Source organism: Corticium candelabrum, chromosome 13 (assembly GCF_963422355.1).
Source record: "Corticium candelabrum chromosome 13, ooCorCand1.1, whole genome shotgun sequence".
In the NCBI taxonomy this organism is placed as follows: domain Eukaryota; kingdom Metazoa; phylum Porifera; class Homoscleromorpha; order Homosclerophorida; family Plakinidae; genus Corticium; species Corticium candelabrum.
In genome coordinates this window covers 6,948,950-6,974,099 of record NC_085097.1, presented here as the reverse complement: position 1 = coordinate 6,974,099, position 25,150 = coordinate 6,948,950, and the positions used below count along the sequence as shown (strand labels likewise).

The window sequence follows — 25,150 nt, the reverse complement described above, 5'->3', positions numbered from 1 at the left end:
CCAACTTGTGTGGTGACTGTATCTGCTGGTTCTTCTCTGAATTCAAAACCATCAATTGCTAAAACTGTAAAAACAAGTTTTGATTTTGAGAGCCCCGTCTCTACAACTTAAATTCTGCCCGTTTTTAGCCGAACTAATAAGTTACTAGCTAGTTAGCCGACATTTGCACACTACAATCCAGCAATGCAATTTTTTTAGCAAAACACTGATATCGACATTCTTACCATCTAGGACAACAAAAACAGTCGACCAGTCCAAGCAACCAACATCCTGATTTCTTCATTCTTTTCGTGCAGCTAGATCACGTGAAATTGTAAAAGGTCTAAACTGGGCATGCGCTATAGGTGCGGGATACATAGTTTCTCTACTAGACGTTTCTATGAAAGATCATGCACCTACTAAAAAGTAGATAATAGCTGCACCGCATCTTGCGTTTTCTACAGGTCAGCTACGCACTGTCTATATCTATTTGTGAGACCTTTCAGGCGTAGGAAGCGGAGACTGTGGGCTTGATCCCCCCGCGTCCGCTCAGTGTAGGAATTGAAATTTTCTGTGCCAGTGACTTTTGCAAAGTTGTTTACGGTCTGGCAGTCTTTGCTTAGTCATGATGACATCCACGATATATCCACGATACATCCACGGTACATCCACGGTACATCACGGTCACTCCCCCCCGCTGAACATATTCCTATGCCACTGTTACCTAATCAGGACTAGAGTATTCAAGTTCGCGAGACTGTTTCCGAATTTAAAGGCGTGACTCTTGACACAATTGCGTTTCTACTTCAGTATCAAGTTACTTTTGCAACGATCTCACGTTAGTACAGTACCGATGCTTGAGTAATAGATAGTAGCCTCGTACCAGACCCTCTCGCGCCGTCGTGCTCGGTTCCCGTATAAAGGTGTTATACGGGAACCGAGCACGACGGCGCGAGAGGGACTACTATCTAGTACTACTACTAGGACTACTACTAGTAGTACGAGGCTAATAGATAGTTAGTTAACACCAACTATAAAAGTATTATTTTTCTAATCCATCTAATACACAAAAGCCACGCTTTCTGTGCGCACGTGAGCTAGACACGGGGCTATGAAGACAGAGTATCGGTCGTTTGAAGTAGTCGCCAGCTTCCTTCATCTTTTGTTACACAGTAAGATGTTCCCTACTTTAGATACAGAACCACGTACAAAGCGTGCACTAGACAGTTAATTAATTACGCCATCTACTCTAGCTAGTGCAAGGAACCCCTTTTCTTGGCTGCAAGTTAGTCATACACGTTCGGCGCACATGCTAAGTGTTTGGCTGGTTTCTCGACTCGAGGAAACATGATCGCTAAACCGGGGCTTTCGAGAAGCAATGCAAGCGGTACATCGGCGGGTGGTGTCAGCGTTGATAGTTAAATTAATTAGGTAATATGATACATGTTAATTAATTTACTGCGTCCACATGCAATCTTTCTACAATACAAGGAATTACCAAAAATTGTTTTGTCAACGAAAGCGATTTTATTAGGCAAGCTCATTATTCTGAACAATTTGATATAAAATGTAATTGTCGACTGATGAACTATGCAAAAATGTGTAAAAATTTTAATGCAAATAATTTTTTCTTTACTTAACCTATAGCTGACACTATCGGCTGCTTAGCCTTTGGAAACCTCGCTGATATGTGGGCCCATGAGCTACGTTCACCCCATGATTCTATTGCACAGTCAGTAATTTTCAAAAAGATTTGTATTGTGTACATGTTACAGTAATTACTAGGTCAGTGGTAAAGAAAACGTTAAAAAGTAAAATTTAATTAAATTTGATTTTATAGCTTTAGCAGTTGGTGGTCTTGTAATCAGAGAAGAACCAGTAGATACAGTTATCACACAAGTTGGTCACATACGTACTGCTACTCTCTACTGCAAGACAAACTCTCAAGATAATTCGACAATCACTACTTGGTACAAAGATGACGTCAACGTAGAAGATGAAAGTTCACCTTTCTATAACCTAGCGAAAGAAAGTCTTGTGGTTCAAACTACGGATATCAATGATCCCGGAGAAATTCTAGAAGGATTGTATTATTGTGTGATCAACAACGGAACGGTAGCGGTCAGAAGCGAGAGCTCGTACATTAGAGGTACATTACACGTTTGTCAATTAATTAATTGATTAATTAAAGGTAACTACGTCATCCCTAAATGTATGAATATGGTTTAATTTTACAAACTAGGAGCACATTCTGTCATATTTGATCCTCCAAAGAATCCATTCTTTTCGACACAAGCAACAGTTGTAGTGGCTCAAAGTGGTTACCTACAACTACCAATACCGGACAACAGACCTTTCTGGTAGGTTGAATGTGAAAGTGTCGTTGTACATCTACAAGCTGTCCATTTTGGCGTGACGTATCTGTGACTGGTCGACTCGTTTTTTTCTCCGCCCTTCGCATTAGATACAGTGAAATCAGAAACAACATTGACAAATGTAGAAATGGAAGCACAATGCGTGTCATCGGTACAATTGGAACACCTCGAATGGAAGGAACGTTTATCTTTAAAGGTTAGATCTTAGTTGAATAATTAGATAACAAATAAAGGGTTAAACGTCTGTGTGTTGTAATGCATGTTTGCCGTTCTAGATACTATAAAATTTCTTCCAAGGGCTTATATTAAAAAATCAAAATATTTTTGTTTAAAGTTTACAGTAATGCAACCCTTTACTGAATATCCAGTCATATTAGCAGCTCGTACACGTGGAAAAGAGATGATAGTACTGACATTGTTGTTGGTATGAGATTTTCATTGCTCATTGATGGTGTGCTGCACATACAAAACGTGACTGAACAAGACAGCGGGCAATATGAATGCACTGCAACCGCAACATTTTCATCATTTGGCGTTGTAACCAGAAAAGTGTTATGAAGTGTTACTGTATACAGTAAGTCAATTTCTACAAATTATATACTTATAAATGAATTATTTACATATTGCACAGTGAAAATATTGTGTGTTAAATTACTTGTTGTAAATTATGGTTTACCGCGTGTTACTCTATCTCTATATCAACTAAACGACACACGCTCTGAACAGATTTGCAACACAACCAACCTTGTAGTTCCCTGCATCATAGATCATCTCCCAACTACAGTAAAGTGTCAAGCAAAAGGATCTTTTCCGATGTTGATTCAACTATTTCGCAACGCCCAGTTGCTGTTAAAGCAAAACGTGACGAATGCCAATCATGCTGTGCAGCACACAATCTATCAATGTATCGCTAGAAATGAGTATGGTAGCAAACAATCATCGCTCTACGCAACAGTATCAGGTGAATGGTACCATGTTGTTGTACACTGTAGAGTTTGTGATGCCATTGTCAATATATATATATATATATATATATATATATATATATATATATATATATATATATTGCGTATGCTGTAGGTGTTGTTCCTATTGTTTCTGCTACAAGTCGCTCATCAACAACCGCAGCTACATCTCCATCGATGCCACAATCTACTGACTACGTGACTACGTCACAGTCAACTCCTCAATCATCAAGTACGTCAATTAGCTCCTCATATTCGTATCAACCTACGAATGCAAGTTAGTCTGCACTACGCATTGACGTTATATTACTAGAAATTCTTGTTTTAAGTTTAGCATCTCATAATGTGCAATCTAAATCTGAAACAAAGTCTTCTAAAGTTACTAGTGCTCCAGTTACCGTCACACAAGCTAATGCGTCATTAGTGTCTTTATCCAGTAGTTCTTTAAATCTCAACCTTCCTACCACTTTAACACCACGCACCAGCTTGTCTTCTCAACGATCAGAGCTTATACCAACGACATCAACCGTTTTGTCAACGTCTCAAACCGTATCACCTCCATCCCATCATACAAACACTCCTTCCTCATCAGGTATGCTATTGCTGGTTATACTCCAGTCTTTATAAGTTTAGTTAATCAATTAATTAACTGTAAAGGTGCAGCCAATCCCCCTATTGGAAAAGTGACAAGTGCAGCGACTAGTGGAGACGCAAGTGAAAGTACAACTAGGCAAGCAACAAAATCAAAGACACCAACGCGTAAGAATAGTAATTTATAAATTTATCTAGTTCCTAACATGAGTATCTACTAGCTACAAATGAGTCTGACGGTCTACCAATTGCAGTAGTTGCTGGTGGAACGGTAGGTGGAGTCGTCGTCCTCATTGTCTTTCTAATCATTATCATCGTCACTTGTTATCGACGTAAACAAAGTCAACCAAAATTTTAACGTCTGTCTATGCCAGTGATTTTAGTATCTAAATAATTATGCTTAGGTTTTGCACTCGATGAAGATAAGCAACGGTCTCCAGTAGCAAGTGCTACCACAATCAACAATTCCATCTACTGGACAGCAACAACAAATAGAGAAAGACTGAAACAAAGTCATGTTGACAGCAGTGGACAAACAGCTGCGTCCTCCTCGTACGAAAATGTTAACAAACCGACGGCTATTGTTTCACTCGTGCAACGCTCCACTGTGGCAGGAGAGGACGGTATAAGAAAAAAAGATCAGTATGATGTGTTGGACCGAAAAATGGAAGATGAAGTGATTGTTACAAAACATGACAGTCTAGACGAACGTTACTCAACGCTAGAAAACAGCAAATACAGTGTGTGTGACCGAAAGACGGATGAAATTCCTGTTACAACAGAAGGCGTTCCATTAGAGGGTTACTCTGTAGTTAAGCAAATGTCGGACAAGAGGCAGAAGAATGCTGATAGCAGTCGCTCAAATGGTTAATATGAGGAAGCAGTGATAAGTGGTTAGCATGTTATTTAGTAATTCTTGTATAGTAAATTTCATATTACACACACACACACACACACACACACACACACACACACACACACACACACACACACACACACACACACACACACACACACACACACTATGAGACAGAAATTTAAATAATACCATGTGTTCTATTCTTAGAAGCTTACGCACTCGTTGGCAGTGCAAACAATCCTTCATCAAATGTCCAAACACAAAACGATCTTGAAGAAGATACCCCGTATGAGGTACCAGACAAACCGAAACAAGCAGTAAGTTCACGTTTGTCTGCGTCTTCTACGGATGCTAGGCACTCTGAAATTACCGCCAAAAAGTCAAAATAGCTCGCACAACGTTTGTCTACAACATCTGCAAGTGAACCATATGAAGAAGTCGTGCAGTCAGGTAGTACTAAAGAAGAAAATCCTTATTCTCTACCGAGTGAGCACAAAGCTAAGGCTCGTAAGGATACCGTGTCACCAAAAACGGAGTATTCCTACGCCAAGCCTGATTCCAAACGAGCAACGACGGTCGAGAGTGACCGCTTAGTGATAGGAGAGGTCACAACAACAAACAAAGACGATGAAGAAATGCCACAAGGAAATAGTGAAAATCCCTACACTGCACCAGATGAAGTAAAGCCCAAGAACGCCAGAAGTGTTACACTCCCCAGTGAGTACTCCTATGCGAGGCCCAACGTCAAGAGAGAAATGGAGATATCAGGTGACCGTTTGGTGTCCGGAGCAGCAGCAATGACGGCACAACAAGACGACATAGACAGCAAACCAAATGACGAGAACGATGAGAATCCATACGCTCTACCAGATAAGAAGAAAACACAAGGACGACTCGCAATGCTCCTCCATCACTTCCCCTACCAAATGCACAAGATTCTCGCACCCAACCAGAACAATACGATCAGTCTAACGCAGACAGATCTGCTGGTAAAAGTGATTCATCCATCTCTCCCAACCATTTCACTACAGTAAAAGACACATGCGCTGTTGCCAATAAACAATCTAAGAAGAAACAGTCGACCGTGTCACACATGTCAGTTGGTGACAGTGAATACGCTGTTGCCAACATACAAGCCAAGAAAAAAATCAACAGTCTCACATATGTCAGTTGGTGACAGTGATTAGATATGCTGTATCGAGCAAGCTGCCATCAGGAAGTCCAAAATCAAACCGAAAACCTGCAGTCGCATCCAAACCAAAGCATTACCAGACGGAAGGGACCGAATATACTGCATCCGCAAAGTCTCGATCTTTGCCTCGAGATGCGATGAATGCAACTGCTTCATCGGTTCAAAAGAAAGGAGTAAGAGAAAACTAATATTGCATACTAGGTTGAGCAGTATGCCGAGTTTATTTACTGTAGTTAGCTTTGACTAGAAGTCTGACGTGAAGTATACAGACGTGGAGATTAAACCGTCGGAAACGAAGCGACACGTGACGTCTGAAGAAAACGTGGAGTACACCACTATTGACCATACCAAGCACTGAAACATTTAGTTAATACATTGACATAAATGCAGCTCTACTTGCACTCTAGTGCAACAACTTTTCTACATTCTTGCTTTTTGTATCGTATCTATTACTCTGTTTATCGTATATATGTTGCCGTTGTCTGTTTATATACAATTGTTATTAATCATTGTATCACAATCATTTAACTTAATAAATTCGTATTGTAGCTGTTGTATTCACTGGTTCGAATGACCACTAAGCAACTAGCAGAAATAAACGTATACTCAGAAAAGTCACACACACACGCACGCACACACACACACACACACACACACACGCACGCACACACACACACACACACACACACACACACACACACACACACACAGATAGGTTTCCACAGTCAATCTCTCTTGGATATATACATACACAAAACAGTAATAAGAAGACAACACAAGACTAAAATAGATATGTCCATACAAACACACACTACAACATTCATTCAACACTAAAGTGTCCACTTACTTTCAGATGAGTTACAGTTTCCGTTGAATTGCACTGCCCATCTCTAAAAAATAGTTCAACAAAAATTCTAAAAATAAATTATTAATTAATTTTATAAATTGAAATACAATAATGCAAACATTGAGATATCTGTAATTGTATTCGTATTTGTAGATAGTGTGCTGTAATTTGGCAACAAAGATATCAAATTAATAAATAAAAACGTTGATTTTAAATTTAGAATGACTTGATTGGTTGTTTTATTGTCAAATTGAGTGTGCACTTGTTATTCAATATCAATTATCAGAGTTTACTGTTTTAGTTACTAACAAGCAGAGCAAACTATCAATGATTTTCAAAAAATAGTTGGAAACAAAATGTTGATCAAATCCTGCACAAAATTGTGTTCAGAACAATTGTATCAGACTGATCAACACAAAGGCTGATATACCTAGAGCAGAGGTGATACACAGTAAAGGTGATATAATATGACTGTGGATGATTAATTGTCAAGTTGATAATTATATCAATTAGATACTAATTATTATCAATTAATTATTGATATTCTGTAGGTTATCCACTTGGCAAGTATACTCAATTTCTAACAAACTAAAACAATAAAACTCAAAAAAGCTGTTGTAAATCAGCTAATTAAAGGACATTTCAAGTATATGTAGCAGCCTAAACACTTGTATTGCTGCAATTTTTATCTAGTGAACTTGTGTCATCCTGTTTAGCAACCACACTGCCTCCCTCCATTCCATAACGGCATCTCACCACACCTGTCTATAGCCCGCTTCCTGTATGACAGATTTAGAAGGTTCATGCCTAGTCTAAATACAGTACACGGTACTTACAATCTTCTCTGTTTATTGTTGTATTACTGATTAACAGTAGACAGACACAACGTGATAGAGATACGCCGAACTAAGCAAATTGAACATCATATGTATAAATAGAGAAGTAGAACAACGACCATGCATGCAGACACGATAATCAATACTCTACTAGTCTAGACATAGGCAGTCAACATATCAAGTACAATGTATGGTGCAGTTTAGTCCTAGAGGTGACGCTCACAAAGTGCCAAAAATATCAATAGTTATAGAAGCCTGCTTACACTCTTATTTGCAATACAAGAATAGTAGCCTGTAGGCCACTCACCTCAATCAGCCATATAATAATTTGAACAACTAGTTAAGATCCCGAATTACCCGGGATATAACGTTATAAGGCGTGGTGTGTGGCGTGCGTACGTGCGTGGGTGTGTTAGATGTGGTGTGTGTGTGTGTGTGTGTGTGTTTTGTTTTTAAGTTGTGTGTATTTAAAGTTTTAATTAAGATTAATGTGGATATTAGTAAATTAATATTCTTCTAGAGCCTCCTACTCAAATTGGCAATTAATTAACTGTCTTGTAAAATCAGCTTTTCGCTAATCAAATTAAAGTTAGTTACTAAACAGATGTATATTGTAAAATAATGAAGTAAAACGTGTAAATACAACTTGAAAAACAGTACATCTAGTAGTGTAGTTCTTGATTAGCTAGAAGCACGCGTGCTGATAGGATTGATGAGCTACATTTGTCTGCTAGATGTTCTACATCTGTCTGGTTTTTGCGTCGTCAGGGCTTAGAAATGTTCTCGTAGGAACATTGGCGTCTAGTTGCATCCATTCCTATCTCTTCGTACTGTACAGCATCAGTCGATGATGGAGCCGTTCCTCCTCTAACGTGTGATGATATAAAATTGTAAGCAGGATTTTCTCTCATTGCTGTCTCTTCGCTCTTTTTCTGACTAGATTCTACATCACGAAGGAAAATTAGTAATTGATAAAATTACACTGTAATTAGTAGCACATGAAGACAAGACACGTGTAAAACAATCACTCTAATCATAGTAAACTTATGTTTATGCCGCAACTGTTATGTATTGTTCTAAGAATATGTATACGCGTGAAGCTCACCTCGATGTTTTCTAATTATCCACATCATAATAAGTATAACTCCAAATAGCAAGACGGATACAACCCATCCTGATACTGCAACACCCGTCAGATCTGAAGACTTCCTTCCACTTTCTTGTCCACCACCTGCTGTAGAAAAGTAGACAGTATACGATGAACGATTTGTTATTTCAATTCAGTTAGTCAAGTCAAGTCAAGTCAATCAATCAATCAATATATATATATATATATATATATAATAGTCTACAGACTTCAAATAAATTAGATGAAATATAGTCTACCGTCACTACGTGATCTAGTAAATGACCTACTTGTAGTAGCTTCTGATGTCGCAAAAGTCTTTTAGGTTACTAATCAAACATTAGACTAAACCGAATTCTGTACATATTTAATAACTAAATGATGCATCCAATACAGTCTACCTTAGAGATAGTAAAGAGACTTGCAGTACGAAATGAAGTAAGAGTAGATCTGGTGGAGATAACAGAGATCTTTCTAACCCTAACCCTAACCCTAGGAACTAGATAAATCTATAAATTGCTATACTTACGCGTTGGTGTCGTTGCTTTTGTTGCTGACCTAGTTGTACGTTTACTTGAATCTCCACTAGTCGCTGCACTCGTCACTTTTCCAATAGGGAGCTTGGCTGCACCTTTACAGTAAATTAATTGATTAACTAAACTTATAAAGACTGGAGCATAACCAGAAATGGCATACCTGATGAGAAAGGAGTGTTTGTATGATGGGATGGAGCTGATGCGGTTTGAGACGTTGGCAAAACGGTTGATGTTGGTGGTATAAGATCTGATCGTTGAGAAGACGAGCGGGTGCGTGGTGTCAAAGTGGTAGGAAGGTTGAGAGTTGAAGAACTACTGGATAGAGACACGGATGACGCATTAGCTTGTGTGACGGTAACTGGAGCACTAGTAACTCTAGGAGACTTCGTTCCAGAAGTAGATTGCACATTATGAGATGCTAAACTCAAAACAAGAATTTCTAGTAATATAACGTCAATGCGTAGTGCAGTGTATTTACTAACTTGCATTCGTAGATTGAGACGAATATGAGGAACTAGTTGACGTACTTGACGCTCGAGGAGTTGACTGTGATGTATTCATGTAAACAGTAGACTGTGGCATCGATGGAGATGTAGCTGAAATTGTTGATGAGCGACTTGTAGCAGAAACAGTTGGAACAACACCTACAGTATACGCAATACTGACAATATAGCAGCACAGACTCTACAGTGTACAACAACATGGTACCGTTTACCAGATACTGTTGCGTAGAGTGATGATTGTTTGCTGCCATACTCATTTCTAGCGATACATTGATAGATTCCTGAACGAGGAGATGAAATTGTGTGCTGCACAGCATGATTGGCATTCGTCACGTTTTGCTTTAACAGCAACTGGGCGTTGCGAAATAGTTGAATCAACATCGGAAAAGATCCTTTTGCTTGACACTCTACTGTAGTTGGGAGATGATTTAAGATGCAGGGAACAACAAGGTTGGTTGTGTTGCAGAATTGTTCATTGCGTGTGTCGTTTAGTTGAGATAGAGATAGAGTAACACGCGGTAAACCTTTACAACAATTAGACAATACATGTACAACGGTACAATATTGTCACTGTGCACTACAAAGTTAGAAGTCGATAATTTGTAGAAATTGACTTACTGTATACAGTAACACTCCATGACACTTTTCTGGTTTCAACGCCAAATGATGAAAATGTTGCGGTAGCAGTGCATTCATATTGTCCACTGTCTTGTTCAGTCACGTTTTGTATGTGCAGCACACCATCAATGAGCAATGAAAATCTCATACCAACAACAATCACAGTACCATCTCTTTTCCACGTGTACGAGCTGCTAATATGACCGGATATGCAGTAAAGGGTTGCATTGCTGCCAACTTTAACAAAAATATTTTGATTTTGAATATAAGTCCTTGGAACCAATGATATAGTATCTAGAACAACAAACATGCACTACAACACACAAACGTAAATCCTTTATTTGTTATCTAATTATTCAACTAAAATCTAACCTTGAAAGATAAACGTTCCTTCCATTCGAGGTGTTCCAATTGTACCGATGACACGTATTGTGCTCTCATTTCTACATTTGTCAATGTTGTTTCTGATTTCACTGTATCTAATGCGAAGGACGGAGAAAACGACGAGTCGACCAGTCACAGATACGTCATGCCAAAATGGACAGCTTGTAGATGTACAACTGATAGTGACACTTCCACATTCAACTAACCAGAAAGGTTTGTTGTCCGATACTGGTAGTTGTAGGTAACCACTTTGAGCTACTACAACTGTTGCATGTATAGAAAAGAATGGATTCCTTGGAGGATCAAATAAGATAGAACGTGCTCCTAGTTTGTAAAATTATAACCATATTCAAACATTTAGGAATGACGTAGTTACTCTAATAAATAATTGACAAACGTATAATGTACCTCTAATATACGCGCTCTTGCTTCTGACGTCTACCGTCCCGTTGTTGATCACACAATAATACAATCCTTCTAGAATTCCTCCGGGATCATTGATATCCGTAGTTTGAACCACAAGACTTTCTTTCGTTATGTTATAGAAAGGTAAACCTCCTTCTTCTACGTTGACGTCATCTTTGTACCAAGTAGTGATTGTCGAATTATCTTGAGAGTTTGTCTTGCAGTAGAGAGTAGCAGTATGGACGTGACCAACTTGTGTGATAACTGTATCTGCTGGTTCTTCTCTGATTACAAGACCACCAACTGCTAACACTGTAAACTCAAATTTAATTCCACTTTACTTTTTAACGTTTTCTTTACTACTAAGCTAATAAATTAAGTAGTAATTGCACAATACAAGATTGTACAACAGATTGAAAGGCGCAGCTCGTGGGGCCACATCAGCGGGGTTTCGAGTCAGATGATAGTGTCAGCAACAGGTTAGTTAAGTTAATAAATTGTATTTGCATCAAATTGTTACACATTTTTGTATAATTCCATCAATCAACAACAAAGACAATTACAGTTTGTAGATTAATTAAATTGTTCAGAATAGTGAGCTTGCTTATTAATTATAATCGGTTTCATTCAAGATTTGACAAAACAATTTTTGGGAAATTCCTTGTAGGAACTGCAGGTGGACGCAATAGACTAATTAATTAAATTAACACGCATCTATAGCCACTGACACCGCCCAGTACAATGAGTAATTTGAGCCGCGAAAGTCCCAGCTTAGCGCTCATACTTTTTCGAGAAACCATGCAGTCAAACACGTAGCAAGAGCATGTACGAACGTGTATGACCCTCAGGTAACATGCAGCCAAAAAAGGAGTTTCGCACACTCGAAACCTTTGAGATACGCCTTTCTAGTAGATTGCCTAACTAATTAGCTGTCTAATGCACGTTTTCTACAGTGGTTTTGTACTAGGGTCTTCTTACCGTGTAAACAAAGATGAAGAAAGCTGGCGACTACTTCAAACAAGCAATCCTCTGTCTTCATAGTTTCCGTTCTAACTCACGTGATTTCAGAAGGCGTGGCTTTTGTGTAATTAATTAATTATGATGGCTTAGTTACTCTCACAGTTGGCTGTAGCGACAACAAGACGCACGGCGGCTTTGTCACAAACAAGAGTATAGCCAGATCAGTAATTGATAAAGTATAGGTTATTTATTAATTAATTAATTCAGTTGCAAATTTTGTTTCTCTTTATTAGTAGTATTGCATTTTCATAGCTTGGTATAGCTGTTTCTGGACAAGTAGACTTGTTAGAGTGTGCAGAAACTCTAATTTAGTAAATTACTAGATACTACTGCATCGATTTAGTTGTTACTGCTGGAGTACTTGTGTCTTTACTGATTCTCGTCGACCTGTCTCCATTTCGTTTGCACGTGATCGCGTTCGTCTCAATAGTTTTGCTGCATCACAGAAGATCACGAAATTGTCTTGTCCAATCAAGAGCTTGAGCGTTCAGATTAATTGTACGCGACACTGTAAAAACTCTATGAGTTAAACTAAAGACGTAAAGTAAAGTTTAGAAACTCGTTATCATATTAACTTAGTAAAGTTATACATCCTAGACCTACTGACCTCGACAGGATGGAACAAAAATGAAGGAAAGCGTCAGCAGTGAACTCAAAACCTTCATCCACATCACTCTACAAGACATAAACAAATCTCACAGCGTGACCAAAACACACTGTTTAACAACACTAAAAGAGAGAGCGTGCCAAACACCATGCTGAGTGACTGCATGCGTACCTGACAACCAAATGCCTAGACTTAATTGATATCACAGAGCGACAAACAATACAGAGCAGAAGTGTAAAGTAAGTGACACTAAATCAAGATATACTGATAGGGTTCTGCGCAATGTTATTTGAGTGAATGACTTGAGGTCTTCAGAAGCCACTTAGATATACAGAGCTAGATGCCATCAATCACGTTCTATTCCAGGAACTCTGTGATGCATGACCTGTTGTGCAGACATATGATGTCCCTTTCCTAGGATACACACGCGCACTAAAGTGCCACTTCCTGTCTGATGAGTGACAGTTTCTGTTGAATTGCACTGCCCATGACTCCAGAAATAGTTGAACAAAAATGCTAAAAATAATTAATTAATTGACTTAAAAATTGAAATAAACTAATGCAAACAATGAGACATCTTTATTAGTAATCGTATTTGTAGATATTGTCTGCTAACAGCTCTGCTGTAATTTGGCACAAAGATATCAAATTAATAGGTAAAAACGTTGATTTTAATTTTACAATGAATTGATTGTTTTTTATTGTAAATTTGAGTGTGCACTTGTCATTCAATATCAATTATCAGAGTTTTACTGTTTCAGTTAGAAAGAGCAAACTATCAATGTAAATGATTATCACCAAATAATTAGAAATAAAATGCTGATCAAATCCTGCACAAAAAATTGTGTTCAGAAAAATTGTATCCGACTGATCAACACCAACGCTGCTACAGCAAAGCTGATATACAGTAAAAGTGATATATGATTGTACATGATTACTTATCAAGTTGATAATAATATCAATAATTATCAATTAATTATTGATATTCTGTACGTCATCAACTAGGAAGGTGTACTCAGATTCTGATCAACTCAGACAAAACTCGAGAATCTGTTGTAAATCAGCTAATAAAAGGGCATTTCAGGTATAGCAGCCTGATGTCTCCATTTCCGTCTCGACAATCAAGTTAGCAATAACACTAGTACACACTTGTTTTGCAGCAATTTTTATCTAGAGAACTTGTGTCATCCTGTTTATCAACCACACTGTCTCCCTCCATTCCATCTCACCACACCTGTCTATAGCCCTCTTCCTGTATGACAGATTTAGAAGGTTCATACTTAGTTTACAGTACAGTACACGGTACAATCATCTCTGTTTATTGTTGCATTACTGATCAACAGTAGGCAGACACAACATGATAGAGACACACCGAAAATAAGCAAATAGAACATTATATGTATAAATAAAGAAGTAGAATAACGACCATGCATGCAAAACGATAATCAATACTCTACTAGTCTATACGCAGTCAACATATCAAGTACAATGAATGGTGAATTTTAGTCCTAATTAGAGGTGACGCTAGAAAGTGCTAAAAATATCAATAGTTATAGAAGCCTGCTTACACACTTATCTGCAATACAAGAACAGTAGGCCACTCACCCCAATCAGCAGCTTTTTAGCCCAGTTAAGATCCCCGGGATATAATGTTATACGGCGTGGGATGTGCGCGTGCGTCCGTCAGTGGGTGTGTTAGGCGTGTGAGTGCGTGCGTGCGTGCGTGCGTGCGTGCGCGCGCGCGTGTGTGTGTGTTGTTTGGTTTTTAGGTTGTGTGTAATACTTACTAGTTCCATCTAAACCAGCAGAATTGTTAAATAACGTATAGATTACTAAATTATGTAGAGCCTCGTACTCAGATTGGTACTTAATTGACTGTCTCGTAAAATCAGCTTTTCGTTAATCAAATCAAAATTAGTTACTAAACAGATGTATATTGTAAATAATGAAGAAAAACGTGTACATACAACTTGAAAAACAGTACTATATAGTAGTGTAGTTGTTGATTAGCTAGGAGCATGCGTGCTGATAGGATTGATGAGGTACATTCGTCTGCTAGATGTTCTACATCTGTCTGGTTTTTGCGTCGTCAGAGATTAGCAATGTTCTCGTCGGAACGTTGGCGTTTAGTTGCATCCATTCCTACCTCTTCGTACTGTACAACATCAGTCGATGATGGAGCCGTTCCTCCTCTAGCGTGTGATGATATAAAATTGTAAGCAGGATTTTCTTTCATTGTTGTCTCTTCGCTCTTTTTCTGAATAGATTCTACATCACGAGGGAAAATTAGTAATTGATAAAATTACACTGTAATTAACTTAACACATGAAGACAAGACACGTATAAAACAATCACTCTAGTTAGAGTAAACTTATGTCTATGCCTCAACTGTTATGTATTGTTCTAAGAATATGTATTCGGGTGAATTATTAAAGCTCACCTCGATGTTTTCTAATTATCCATATCATAATAAGTATAACTCCAAATAACAAGACGGATACAACCCATCCTGATACTGCAACACCCGTCAGATCTGAAGACGTTCTTGCACTTTCTTGTCCACCACCTGCTGTAGAAAAGTAGACAGTAGACGATAAACGATTTGTTATTTCAATTCAGTTAGTCAAGTCAATCAATATCTAGATATATCTCTAGTCTACAGACGTCAAATGAATTAGATGAAGTATAGTATACCGTCACTTTGTGATCCAGTAGGTGACCTACTCGTAGTAGCTTCTGATGTCGCAGAAGTCTTTGAGGTTACTAATCAAACATTAGACCAAACAGAATTCTATACATATTCTACCTTTTCAACGCATGTAAGGTTGATCAATTACGTGATGGCGGAAAGTCTGTTTGCGCTCTTGTTGTGTTTGGATGTAAAGCTACAACAAAATGTAATAATAAATAAATGATGCATTCATTACTGTCTAGCTTAGGGATAGTAAAGAGACTTGCAGTACGAGATGAAGTAAGAGTAGATCTGGTGGAGATAATAGAGATCCTGCTATTTGACAAAATATTAATAGAATCTAAAAAATGGCAATCCAATCATCTAATTTGCATTTTTGCAATTAACAACGGCGATTTCCAACTTGTGGACAGATGCTGTGACGTTGATGAACTAGAATAATGATTTGATGACTTTGTCACTAAAGTGTGAGGTAGAGATGTAGTAGTCACGTAATCAGATGCAGTAGATTGTGGCATCGATGGAGATGTAGCTGCTGTTGGTGAACGACTTGTAGCAGAAACAGTTAGAACAACACCTAAAGTATACGCAATATATACTGACAATAGCAACACAAAGTCTACAGTTTACAACAACATGGTACCGTTTACCAGATATTGTTGCGTAGAGTGATGATTGTTTGCTGCCATACTCATTTCTAGCGATACATTGATAGATTCCTGAACGAGGAGATGAAATTGTGTGCTGCACAGCATGATTGGCATTCGTCACGTTTTGCTTTAACAGCAACTGGGCGTTGCGAAATAGTTGAATCAACATCGGAAAAGATCCTTTTGCTTGACACTTTACTGTAGTTGGGAGATGATTTAGGATGCAGGGAACAACAGGGTTGGTTGTGTTGCAGAATTGTTCAGTGCGTGTGTCGTTAAGTTGAGGTAGAGATAGAGTAACAAGCGGTAAACCTTAGTTTACAACAACTAACAATATAACACACAATATTGTCACTGTGCACTATAAATAATTTATTTAGAAGTAGATAATTTGTAGAAATTGACTTACTGTATACAGTAACACTCCATGACACTTTTCTGGTTAGAACGCCAAATGATGAAAAAGTTGCGGTAGCAGTGCATTCATATTGCCCGCTGTCTTCTTCAGTCACGTTTTGTATGTGCAGCACACCATCAATGAGCAATGAAAATCTCATACCAACAACAATCACAGTACCATCTCTTTTCCACGTGTACGAACTGCTAATATGACTGTATATGCAGTAAAGGGTTGCATTACTCCCAACTTTAACAAAAATATTTTGATTTCTAATATATACCCTTGGAACCAATGATCTAGTATCTAGAACTACAAACATCCATTACAACACACAAACGTAAACCCTTTATTTGTTATCTAATTATTTAACTAAAATCTAACCTTTAAAGGTAAACGTTGCTTCCATTCGAGTTGTTCCAATTGTACCGATGACACGTATTGCGCTTCCATTTCTACATTTGTCAATGTTGTTTCTGATTTCACTGTATCTGATGCGAAGGACGGAGAAAACGATGAGTCGACCAGTCACAGATACGTCATGCCAAAATGGACAGCTTGTAGATGTACAACTGATAGTGACACTTTCACATTCAACTAACCAGAAAGGTTTGTTGTCTGATACCGGTAGTTGTAGATAACCACTTTGAGCTACTACAACTGTTGTTTGTATGGAAAAGTATGGAGTCTTTGGAGGATCAAATAAGATAGAACGTTCTCCTAGTTTGTAAATTTAAACCATATTCATACATTTAGAAATGACGTGGTTACCTTTAATTAATTAATTAATTGAAAACGTATAAAGTACCTCTAATATACGCGCTCTTGCTTCTAACGTATACCGTTCCGTTGTTGATCACACAATAATACAATCCTTCTAGAACTTCTCCGGGATCATCCATACCCGTAGTTTGAATGACAAGACTTTCTTTCGTTATGTTATTGAAAGGTAAACCTCCTTCTTCCACGTTGACGTCATCTTTGTACCAATTAGTGATTGTCAAGTCATCTTGAGAGTTTGTCTTGCAGTAGAGAGTAGCAGTACGAAAGTAACCAGCCTGTGTGATAACTGTATCTTCTGGTTCTTCTCTGAATTCAAAACCATCAATTGCTAAAACTGTAAAAACAATTTTTGATTTTGAGAGCCCGGTCTCTACAACGTACATTCTGCCTGTTTTTAACCGAACTAATAAAGTAACTAACTAGATAGCCAGCATTTGCACACTACAATCCAGCAATGCAATTTGTTAGCAAAACATTGATATCGATATTCTTACTCTCTAAGACAACGAAACAGTCGACCAGTCCAAGCAACCAACATCCTAGTTTCTTCATTCTGTTCGTGCAGCTAGATCACGTGAAATTGTAAAATGTTTATACTGGGCTTGCGCTGGTGCGGGATATATAGTTTCTCTACTAAACGTTTCTATGAAAGGTCATGCACGTAGATAATATCTGCACCGCATCTTGCATTTTCTACAGGTCAGCTACGCACCGTCTAGATCTATTTTGTGAGATCCTTCAGGCGTAGGAAGCGAAGACTGGGGGGCTTGATTCCCCCGCGGCCGCTCAGTGTAGGAATTGAAATTTTCTGTGCCAGTTATTTTTGCAAATCTGTTTACGGTCTGGCAGTCTTTGCTTACTCGTGATGACATCCACGGTACATCCACGGTACATCCACGGTACATCCAACCCCGCTGAACATCTCCCTACGCCACTGCTAGCTAATTAAGTAAGACTAGAGTATCCAAGTTCGCGAGACTTTCTGAATTTAAAGGCGTGACTGTTGACACGATGGCGTTTCTACTTCAGTATCAAGTAAATTTGTAACGATCTCACGCTAATATCGGTGCTTGAGTAATAGATAGTTATCTAAAGTGTAGAGTCATATGCATAGGGCAATTATTACACCTAATGCCTGGAAACAGATTGTCTGGCATCAATGCTAAAAATTTACTACGAATGTATACACAGTCCAGTCGAAGCCAGAAAAAAACAAAATTTGCAACTAAAATCTAGAAAAAGGCTCCTTATCAATTACTGATCTGGCTCTATACTCTTGAGACCACGCGTCTTGTTGTTGTTGTCAATTAACACCAACTATAAAAGTGCTATTTTTTATAATCCATCTAATACACAATAGTTACGCCTTCTGAGCGCACGTGAGCTAGACACGGGGTATGAAGACAGAGTATCGGTCGTTTGAAGTAGTTGCCCGCTTTCTTCATCTTTGGTTACACGGTAAGATGTTCCCTAGGTTAGATACAAAACCACGTACAAAGCGTGCACTAGACAGTTATTTAATTAATTACGCCATCTACTACAATGCACGGGACCTCTTTTCTTGGCTGCAAGTTAGTCTTACACGTTCGGCGCACATGCTTTTGCTATAAGTTTTGGCTGGTTTATCGACTCTAGCGAGCATGAGCGCTAAACCGAGTCTTTCGAGACTCGATCTAGTAAGCATCGGCGGGTGGTGTCAGCGGTGATACTGTACACGTAATATGATGCATGCTAATTAGCTAGTCTACTGTGTCCACACGCAATCTTTCCACAATACAAGGAATTACCAAAAAATTGTTTTGTCAATGAAAGCGATTTTATTTGTCAAGCTCATTATTCTGATCAATTTAATATAAAGTGTAATTGTCGTTTGATTGAATTATGCAAAAATGTTTAAAAATCTTGATGCAAATAATTTATTTCTTACTTAACCTATAGCTGACACTATCGCCTGTTTAGTCTTTGGAAACCCCGCTGCTAGGCGAGTCCCATGAGCTACACCCACGCCCATGATTCTATTGCACAGTCAGTAATTTTCAAGAAGACTTGTATTGTGCACATGTTAATTACGAAGTCAGTAGTAAAGAAAACGTTAAAAAAGTACAATCGAATTAAATTTGATTTTATAGTTTTAGCAGTTGGTGGTCTTGTATTCAGAGAAGAACCAGCAGATACAATTATCACACAAGTTGGTCACATCCATACTGCTACTCTCTACTGCAAGACAAACTCTTAAGATAATTCTACAATCACTACTTGGTACAAAGATGACGTCAACGTAGAAGAAGGAGGTTTACCTTTCTATAACATAACGAAAGAAAGTCTTGTGGTTCACACTACGGATATCAATGATCCCGGAGTAATTCTAGAAGGATTGTATTATTGTGTGATCAACAACGGAACGGTAGCGGTCAGAAGCAAGAGCGCGTATATTAGAGGTACATTATACGTTTGTCAATTAATTAATTAATTAACTTGAAAGTAACTACGTCATTCCTAAATGTATGAATATGGTTCAATTTTACAAACTAGGAAAACGTTCTATCTTATTTGATCCTCCGAAGAATCCATTCTTTTCCATACAAGCAACAGTTGTAGTAGCTCAAAGTGGTTATCTACAACTACCAGTATCGGACAACAGACCTTTCTGGTTAGTTGAATGTGAAAGTGTCACTATCATTTGTACATCTGCAAGCTGTCCATTTTGGCATGACGTATCTGTGACTGGTCGACTCGTCGTTTTCTCCCTCCTTCGCATTAGATACAGTGAAATCAGAAACAAGATTGACAAATGTAGAAATGAAAGCAGAATACGTGTCATCGGTACAATTGGAACACCTCGAATGGAAGCAACGTTTACCTATAAAGGTTAGATTTTAGTTGAATAATTAGATAACAAATAAAGGGTTTACGTTTGTGTGTTGTAATGGATGTTTTGTAGTTCTAGATACTATATCATTGGTTCCCAGGGCTTATATTAAAGATCAAATTATTTTTGTTAAAGTCGGCAGTAATGCAACCCTTTACTGCATATACAGTAACATTAGCAGTTCGTACAAGTGGAGTAGAGATAGTTTTGTGATTGTTGTTGATACGAGATTCTCATTGCTCATTGATGGTGTGCTGCACATACAAAACGTGACTGAACAAGACAGCGGACAATATGAGTGCACTGCTACAGCAACATTTCTATCAAATGGCGGTGTTCATATGCATATTGACAGAAAGGTGTTATGGAGTGTTACTGTATACAGTAAGTCAATTTCTACAAATTATATACTTTTAGTTAATTTGTAGTTCCCAGTGACAATATTAATTGTTAAGGTTTACCGCGTGTTAGTCTATCTTTATCTCAACTAAGCGACACACGCACTGAACAAGTCTGCAACACAACCAACCTTGTTGTTCCCTGCATTCTAAATCATCTCCCAACTACAGTAAAGTGTCAAGCAAAAGGATCTTTTCCGATGTTGATTCAACTATTTCGCAACGCCCAGTTGCTGTTAGAGCAAAACGTGACGAATGCCAATCATGCTGTGCAGCACACAATTTTATCTCCTCGTTCAGGAATCTATCAATGTATCGCTAGAAATGAGTATGGCAGCAAACAATCATCACTCGACGCAACATTATCAGGTATACGGTACCATGTTGTTGTACACTGTAGAGTCTGTGTTGCTTTAGTGTCAGCATTGCGTATACTTTAGGTGTTGTTCCAACTGTTTCTGCTACAAGTCGCTTATCAACAACCGCAGCTACATCTCCACAGTCTACTGACTACGTGACTACGTCACAGTCAACTCTTCGAGCGTCAAGTACGTCAACTAGTTCCTCATTTTCGTCTCAACCTACGAATGCAAGTTAGTAAACACTGCGATACGCATTGACGTTATATTACTAGAAATTCTTGTTTTGAGTTTAGCATCTCATAATGTGCAATCTACTTCTGGAACGAAGTCTCCTAGAGTCACTAGTGCTCCAGTTACCGTCACACAAGCTAATGCGTCATCCGTGTCTCTATCCTTCGACTCTCAACCTTCCTACCACTTCGACACCACGCACCAGCTCGTCTTTTCAACGATCAGATCTTATACCAACGACATCAACCGTTTTGCCAACGTCTCAAACCGCATCACCTCCATTCCATCATACAAACACTCCTTCCTCATCAGGTATGCCATTGCTGGTTATGTTCTAGTCTTTATAAGTTTACTTAATCAATTAATTAACTGTAAAGGTGCAGCAAAACTTCCTATTGGAATAGTGACGAATTCAGCGACTAGTGGAGGCGCAAGTAAAAGTACGACTAAGCCAGTAACAAAAGCAACGACACGAACGCGTAAGTATAGTAATTTATAAATTTATCTAGTTCCTAAAATGAGTTATCTACTAGCTGCAAAAGAGTCTGACGGTCTACCAATTGCAGTAGTTGCTGGTGGAGCTGCAGGTGGAGTCGTCGTTCTCATTGTCTTTCTAATCATTATCATCGTCACTTGCTATCGACGTAAACAAAGTCAACCAAAATTTTTACGTCTGCCTATGCCAGTCATTTTAGTATCTAGATAATTGTTCTTAGGTTTTGCACTCGATGAAGATAAGCAACGGTCTCCAGTAGCAAGTGCTACCACAATCGACAATCCCACCTACTGGACAGAAACAAAAAATAGAGAAAGACTGAAACAAAGTCATGTTGACAGCAGTGGACAAACAGCTGCATCCTCATTATGCGAAAATATTAACAAACCGACGGCTATTGTTTCACCCGTGCAACGCCCCACTGCGACCGGAGATGACGGTATAAGAAAAGAAGACCAGTATGATGTGTTGGACCGAAAAATGGATGATGAAGTGATTGTTACAAAACATGACAGTCTAGGCGAACGTTACTCAACGCTAGAAAACAGAAAATACAGTGTGTGTGACCGAAAGACGGAAGAAATTCCTGTTACAACAGAAGGCGTTCCATTAGAGGGTTACTCTGTAGTTAAGCGAATGTCGGACAAGAGGCAGAAGAATGCTGATAGCAGTCGTTTAGATGGTCAATATGAAGAAGCAGTGATAAGTGGTTAGTATGTTATTTAGTGATGCTTGTATTATAAATATAGTATTACACACACACGCACGCACGCACGGTCGCACGCACGCACACACATGCTATGAGACAAAAATTAAAATAATACCATGTGTTCTATTCTTAGGAGGTTACGAACTCGTAGGCAGTGCAAACAATCCTTCATCAAACGTCCAAACACAAAACGATCTCGAAGAAGATACCCCGTACGCAGTACCAGACAAACCGAAACAAGCAGTAAGTGCGCGTTTGTCTGCGTCTTCGACGGATGGTAGGCAATTTGAAGTTACCGCCAAAAAACCAAAACAGCTCGCACAACGTTTGTCTACAACATCTGCAAGTGAACCATATGAAGAAGTCGTGCAGTCAGGTAGCAATATAGAAGAAAATCCTTACTCTCTACCGAGTGAGCACAAAACTAAGGCTCGTAAGAATACCGTGTCACCAAAAACTGAGTATTCCTACGCCAAGCCTGATTCTAAACGAGCAACGACGGTCGAGAGTGACCGCTTAGTGATAGCAGAAGTTACGACAACAAAACAAGACGATGAAGAAATACCACCAGGAAATAGTGAAAATCCCTACGCTGCACCAGAGGAAGTAAAGCACAAGAACGCCAGAAGTGTTACACTCCCCAGTGAGTACTCCTATGCGAGGCCCAACGTCAAGAGAGAAATGAAGATATCAGGTAGCCGTTTGGTGACCGGATCAGCAACAATGACGGCACAACAAGACGACACGGACAGCAAACCAAATGACGAGAACGATGAGAATCCATATGCTCTACCAGATGAGAACAAAACGAGGACGACTCACAATGCTCCTCCATCACTACCTCCACCAAATGCACAAGATTCTCGCACCCAACCAGAACAACACGATCAGTCCAACGCAGACAGATCTGCTGGTAAAAGTCATTCATCTATCTCTCCCAGCCAATTCACTGCAGTAAAAGACACATACGCTGTTGCCAATAAACAATCTAAGAAGAAACAGTCGACCGTGTCACACATGTCAGTTGGTGACAGTGAATACGCTGTTGCCAACATACAAGCAAAAAAGAAACAGTCGACAGTCTCACATATGTCGGTTGGTGACAGTGAATACGCTGTTGCCAACATACAAGCCAAGAAAAAACAATCAACAGTCTCACATATGTCAGTTGGTGACAGTGAATATGCTGTATCGAGCAAGCTACCATCGGGAAGTCCAAAATCAAACCGAAAATCTGCAGTCGCATCCAAACCAAAGCATTACCAGACGGAAGGGACTGAATATACTGTATCCGCAAAGTCTCAATCTTTGCCTCGCGATGCGATGGATGCAACTGCTTCATCGGTTCAAAAGAAAGGAGTAAGAGAAAACTAATATTGCATGTTATGTTGAGCAGAATGCCTAGTTATTTACTGTAATTTGCTTTGACTAGAAGTCTGACGTGAAGTATACAGACGTGGAGATTATACCGCCGAAAACGAAGCGACACGTGACGTCTGAAGAAAACGTGGAGTACGCCACTATTGACCATACCAAGCACTGAAACATTTAGTTAATACATTGACATAAATGCAGCTCTACTTGCACTCTAGTGCAATAACTTATCTAAATTCTTGCTTTTTGTATCGTATATATTGCTTTGTTTATCGTATATATGTTTTTGTTGTCTGTTTATATACAATCGTTATTAATCATTGTATTACAATCATTTAATAAATTCATATTGTAGTTGTTGTATTCACTCGTTCAAATGATCACTAAGCAACTAGCAGATAGAAACGTATACTCAGAAAAGTCACACACACACACACACACACACACACACACACACACACACACACACACACACACACACACACACACACACACATGAGTAGAGTCGTGACCACGGTGCGATGTGCATTGTACATAGTGTCAAAATGCTACACAAACTTTTGTAACAACGGTGCATTTGATTCGTCCTGGTTCAACTGCAGATAAGACAACATCCTCCTCGACCTAGTCTCTACTAACAGCAAACCGGATAATATCTCACAGTTTACCAGATTAATGATTAATTATCTTAAAAGTAATATTTTTACAATATTGATTTTATAGTTTTGTAATGTAAATCAATAAATGTTTTAATTTCATTGCACCTAGATAGGTTTCCACAGTCAATCTCTTTTGGATCTAGACATACACAAAACACTAATTATAAGACAACACAAGACTAAAATAGATATGTTTATACAAACACACACTGCAACATTCATTCAACACTAAAGTGTCCACTTCCTGTCTGATGAGTGACAGTTTCCGTTGAATTGCACTGCCCACCTCTATAAATCGTTCAACAAAAATTCTAAAATTAAATAATTAATTAATTTTATAAATTGAAAAACACTAATGCAAACATTGAGATATCTGTGATAGTAATAGTATTTGTAGATATTGTTTGCTAACAGCTCTGCTATAATTTGGCAACCAAGATATCAAATTTATAGGTAAAACGTTGATTTTAATTTTGGAATGAGTTGATTGTTTGTTTTATTGAATTTGAGTGTGCACTTGTCATTCAATATCAATTATCAGAGTTTACTCTTTTATTTACTAACAAGCAGAGCAATGATTTTCAAAAATTAATTACAAATAAAATGTTGATCAAATGCCTCACAAAATTGTGTTGAGAACAATTGTATCAGACTGATCAACACCAAGGCTGATATACCTAGAGCAGA

At 38.5% G+C, this 25,150-nt stretch overlaps 3 protein-coding genes across 4 annotated transcripts; 2 read left to right on the top strand and 1 right to left on the bottom strand.

The window, feature by feature from the left end:
• Window positions 1-1,090: 1,090 nt before the first annotated feature.
• On the top strand, window positions 1,091-7,279 carry LOC134188631 (uncharacterized). Its single transcript, XM_062656798.1, has 12 exons — window positions 1,091-1,151; window positions 1,820-2,128; window positions 2,222-2,339; window positions 3,463-3,596; window positions 3,654-3,911; window positions 3,977-4,078; window positions 4,132-4,242; window positions 4,315-4,776; window positions 4,977-5,086; window positions 5,159-5,758; window positions 5,940-6,134; window positions 7,199-7,279. The coding sequence occupies exons 1-12, from the start codon at window positions 1,091-1,093 to the stop codon at window positions 7,277-7,279; spliced, it is 2,541 nt and encodes an 846-aa protein (XP_062512782.1).
• Window positions 7,280-8,187: 908 nt separating this feature from the next.
• Window positions 8,188-12,993, bottom strand: LOC134188630 (peroxidasin homolog). Its single transcript, XM_062656797.1, has 11 exons — window positions 12,989-12,993; window positions 12,844-12,911; window positions 11,220-11,528; window positions 10,800-11,135; window positions 10,428-10,721; window positions 10,022-10,333; window positions 9,789-9,950; window positions 9,467-9,724; window positions 9,300-9,401; window positions 8,750-8,878; window positions 8,188-8,587 (listed from the first exon to the last, which is right to left on the bottom strand). The coding sequence occupies exons 1-11, from the start codon at window positions 12,991-12,993 to the stop codon at window positions 8,409-8,411; spliced, it is 2,154 nt and encodes a 717-aa protein (XP_062512781.1). The 3' UTR covers window positions 8,188-8,408.
• Window positions 12,994-20,472: 7,479 nt separating this feature from the next.
• On the top strand, window positions 20,473-24,085 carry LOC134188794 (uncharacterized). Of its 2 annotated transcripts, none has more exons than XM_062656997.1 (8): window positions 20,473-20,618; window positions 20,690-21,001; window positions 21,073-21,225; window positions 21,288-21,537; window positions 21,603-21,869; window positions 21,942-22,430; window positions 22,564-23,789; window positions 23,863-24,085. In XM_062656997.1, exons 5-8 carry the CDS (start codon window positions 21,743-21,745, stop codon window positions 23,971-23,973), a joined length of 1,953 nt encoding a protein of 650 aa, XP_062512981.1. In that variant the 5' UTR covers window positions 20,473-20,618; window positions 20,690-21,001; window positions 21,073-21,225; window positions 21,288-21,537; window positions 21,603-21,742; the 3' UTR covers window positions 23,974-24,085. The 2 variants fall into 2 exon arrangements, with proteins under 2 accessions (XP_062512981.1, XP_062512980.1); XM_062656996.1 differs by having other exon boundaries at window positions 20,474-20,618; window positions 21,603-21,878; window positions 23,863-24,084.
• The last annotated feature ends 1,065 nt before the right edge of the window (window positions 24,086-25,150 follow it).

Excerpts from the sequence above, each read along its gene's own strand:
- LOC134188631 (XM_062656798.1), top strand. The coding sequence starts at position 1,091 with ATGAAGACAGAGTATCGGTCGTTTGAAGTAGTCGCCAGCTTCCTTCAT. Across the intron at positions 3,912-3,976 it reads AAACACTCCTTCCTCATCAG|GTGCAGCCAATCCCCCTATT; the intron begins GTATGCTATTGC and ends TTAACTGTAAAG. Across the intron at positions 5,087-5,158 it reads CAGACAAACCGAAACAAGCA|CTCGCACAACGTTTGTCTAC; the intron begins GTAAGTTCACGT and ends AAGTCAAAATAG.
- LOC134188630 (XM_062656797.1), bottom strand. Across the intron at positions 9,725-9,788 it reads GTCTCAATCTACGAATGCAA|CATCTCATAATGTGCAATCT; the intron begins GTTAGTAAATAC and ends TTTTGAGTTTAG. Across the intron at positions 9,402-9,466 it reads AAACACTCCTTTCTCATCAG|GTGCAGCCAAGCTCCCTATT; the intron begins GTATGCCATTTC and ends TTTACTGTAAAG.
- LOC134188794 (XM_062656996.1), top strand. The coding sequence starts at position 21,743 with ATGAGTTATCTACTAGCTGCAAAAGAGTCTGACGGTCTACCAATTGCA. Across the intron at positions 21,879-21,941 it reads TTGCTATCGACGTAAACAAA|GTTTTGCACTCGATGAAGAT; the intron begins GTCAACCAAAAT and ends AATTGTTCTTAG. Across the intron at positions 23,790-23,862 it reads CATCGGTTCAAAAGAAAGGA|AAGTCTGACGTGAAGTATAC; the intron begins GTAAGAGAAAAC and ends TGCTTTGACTAG.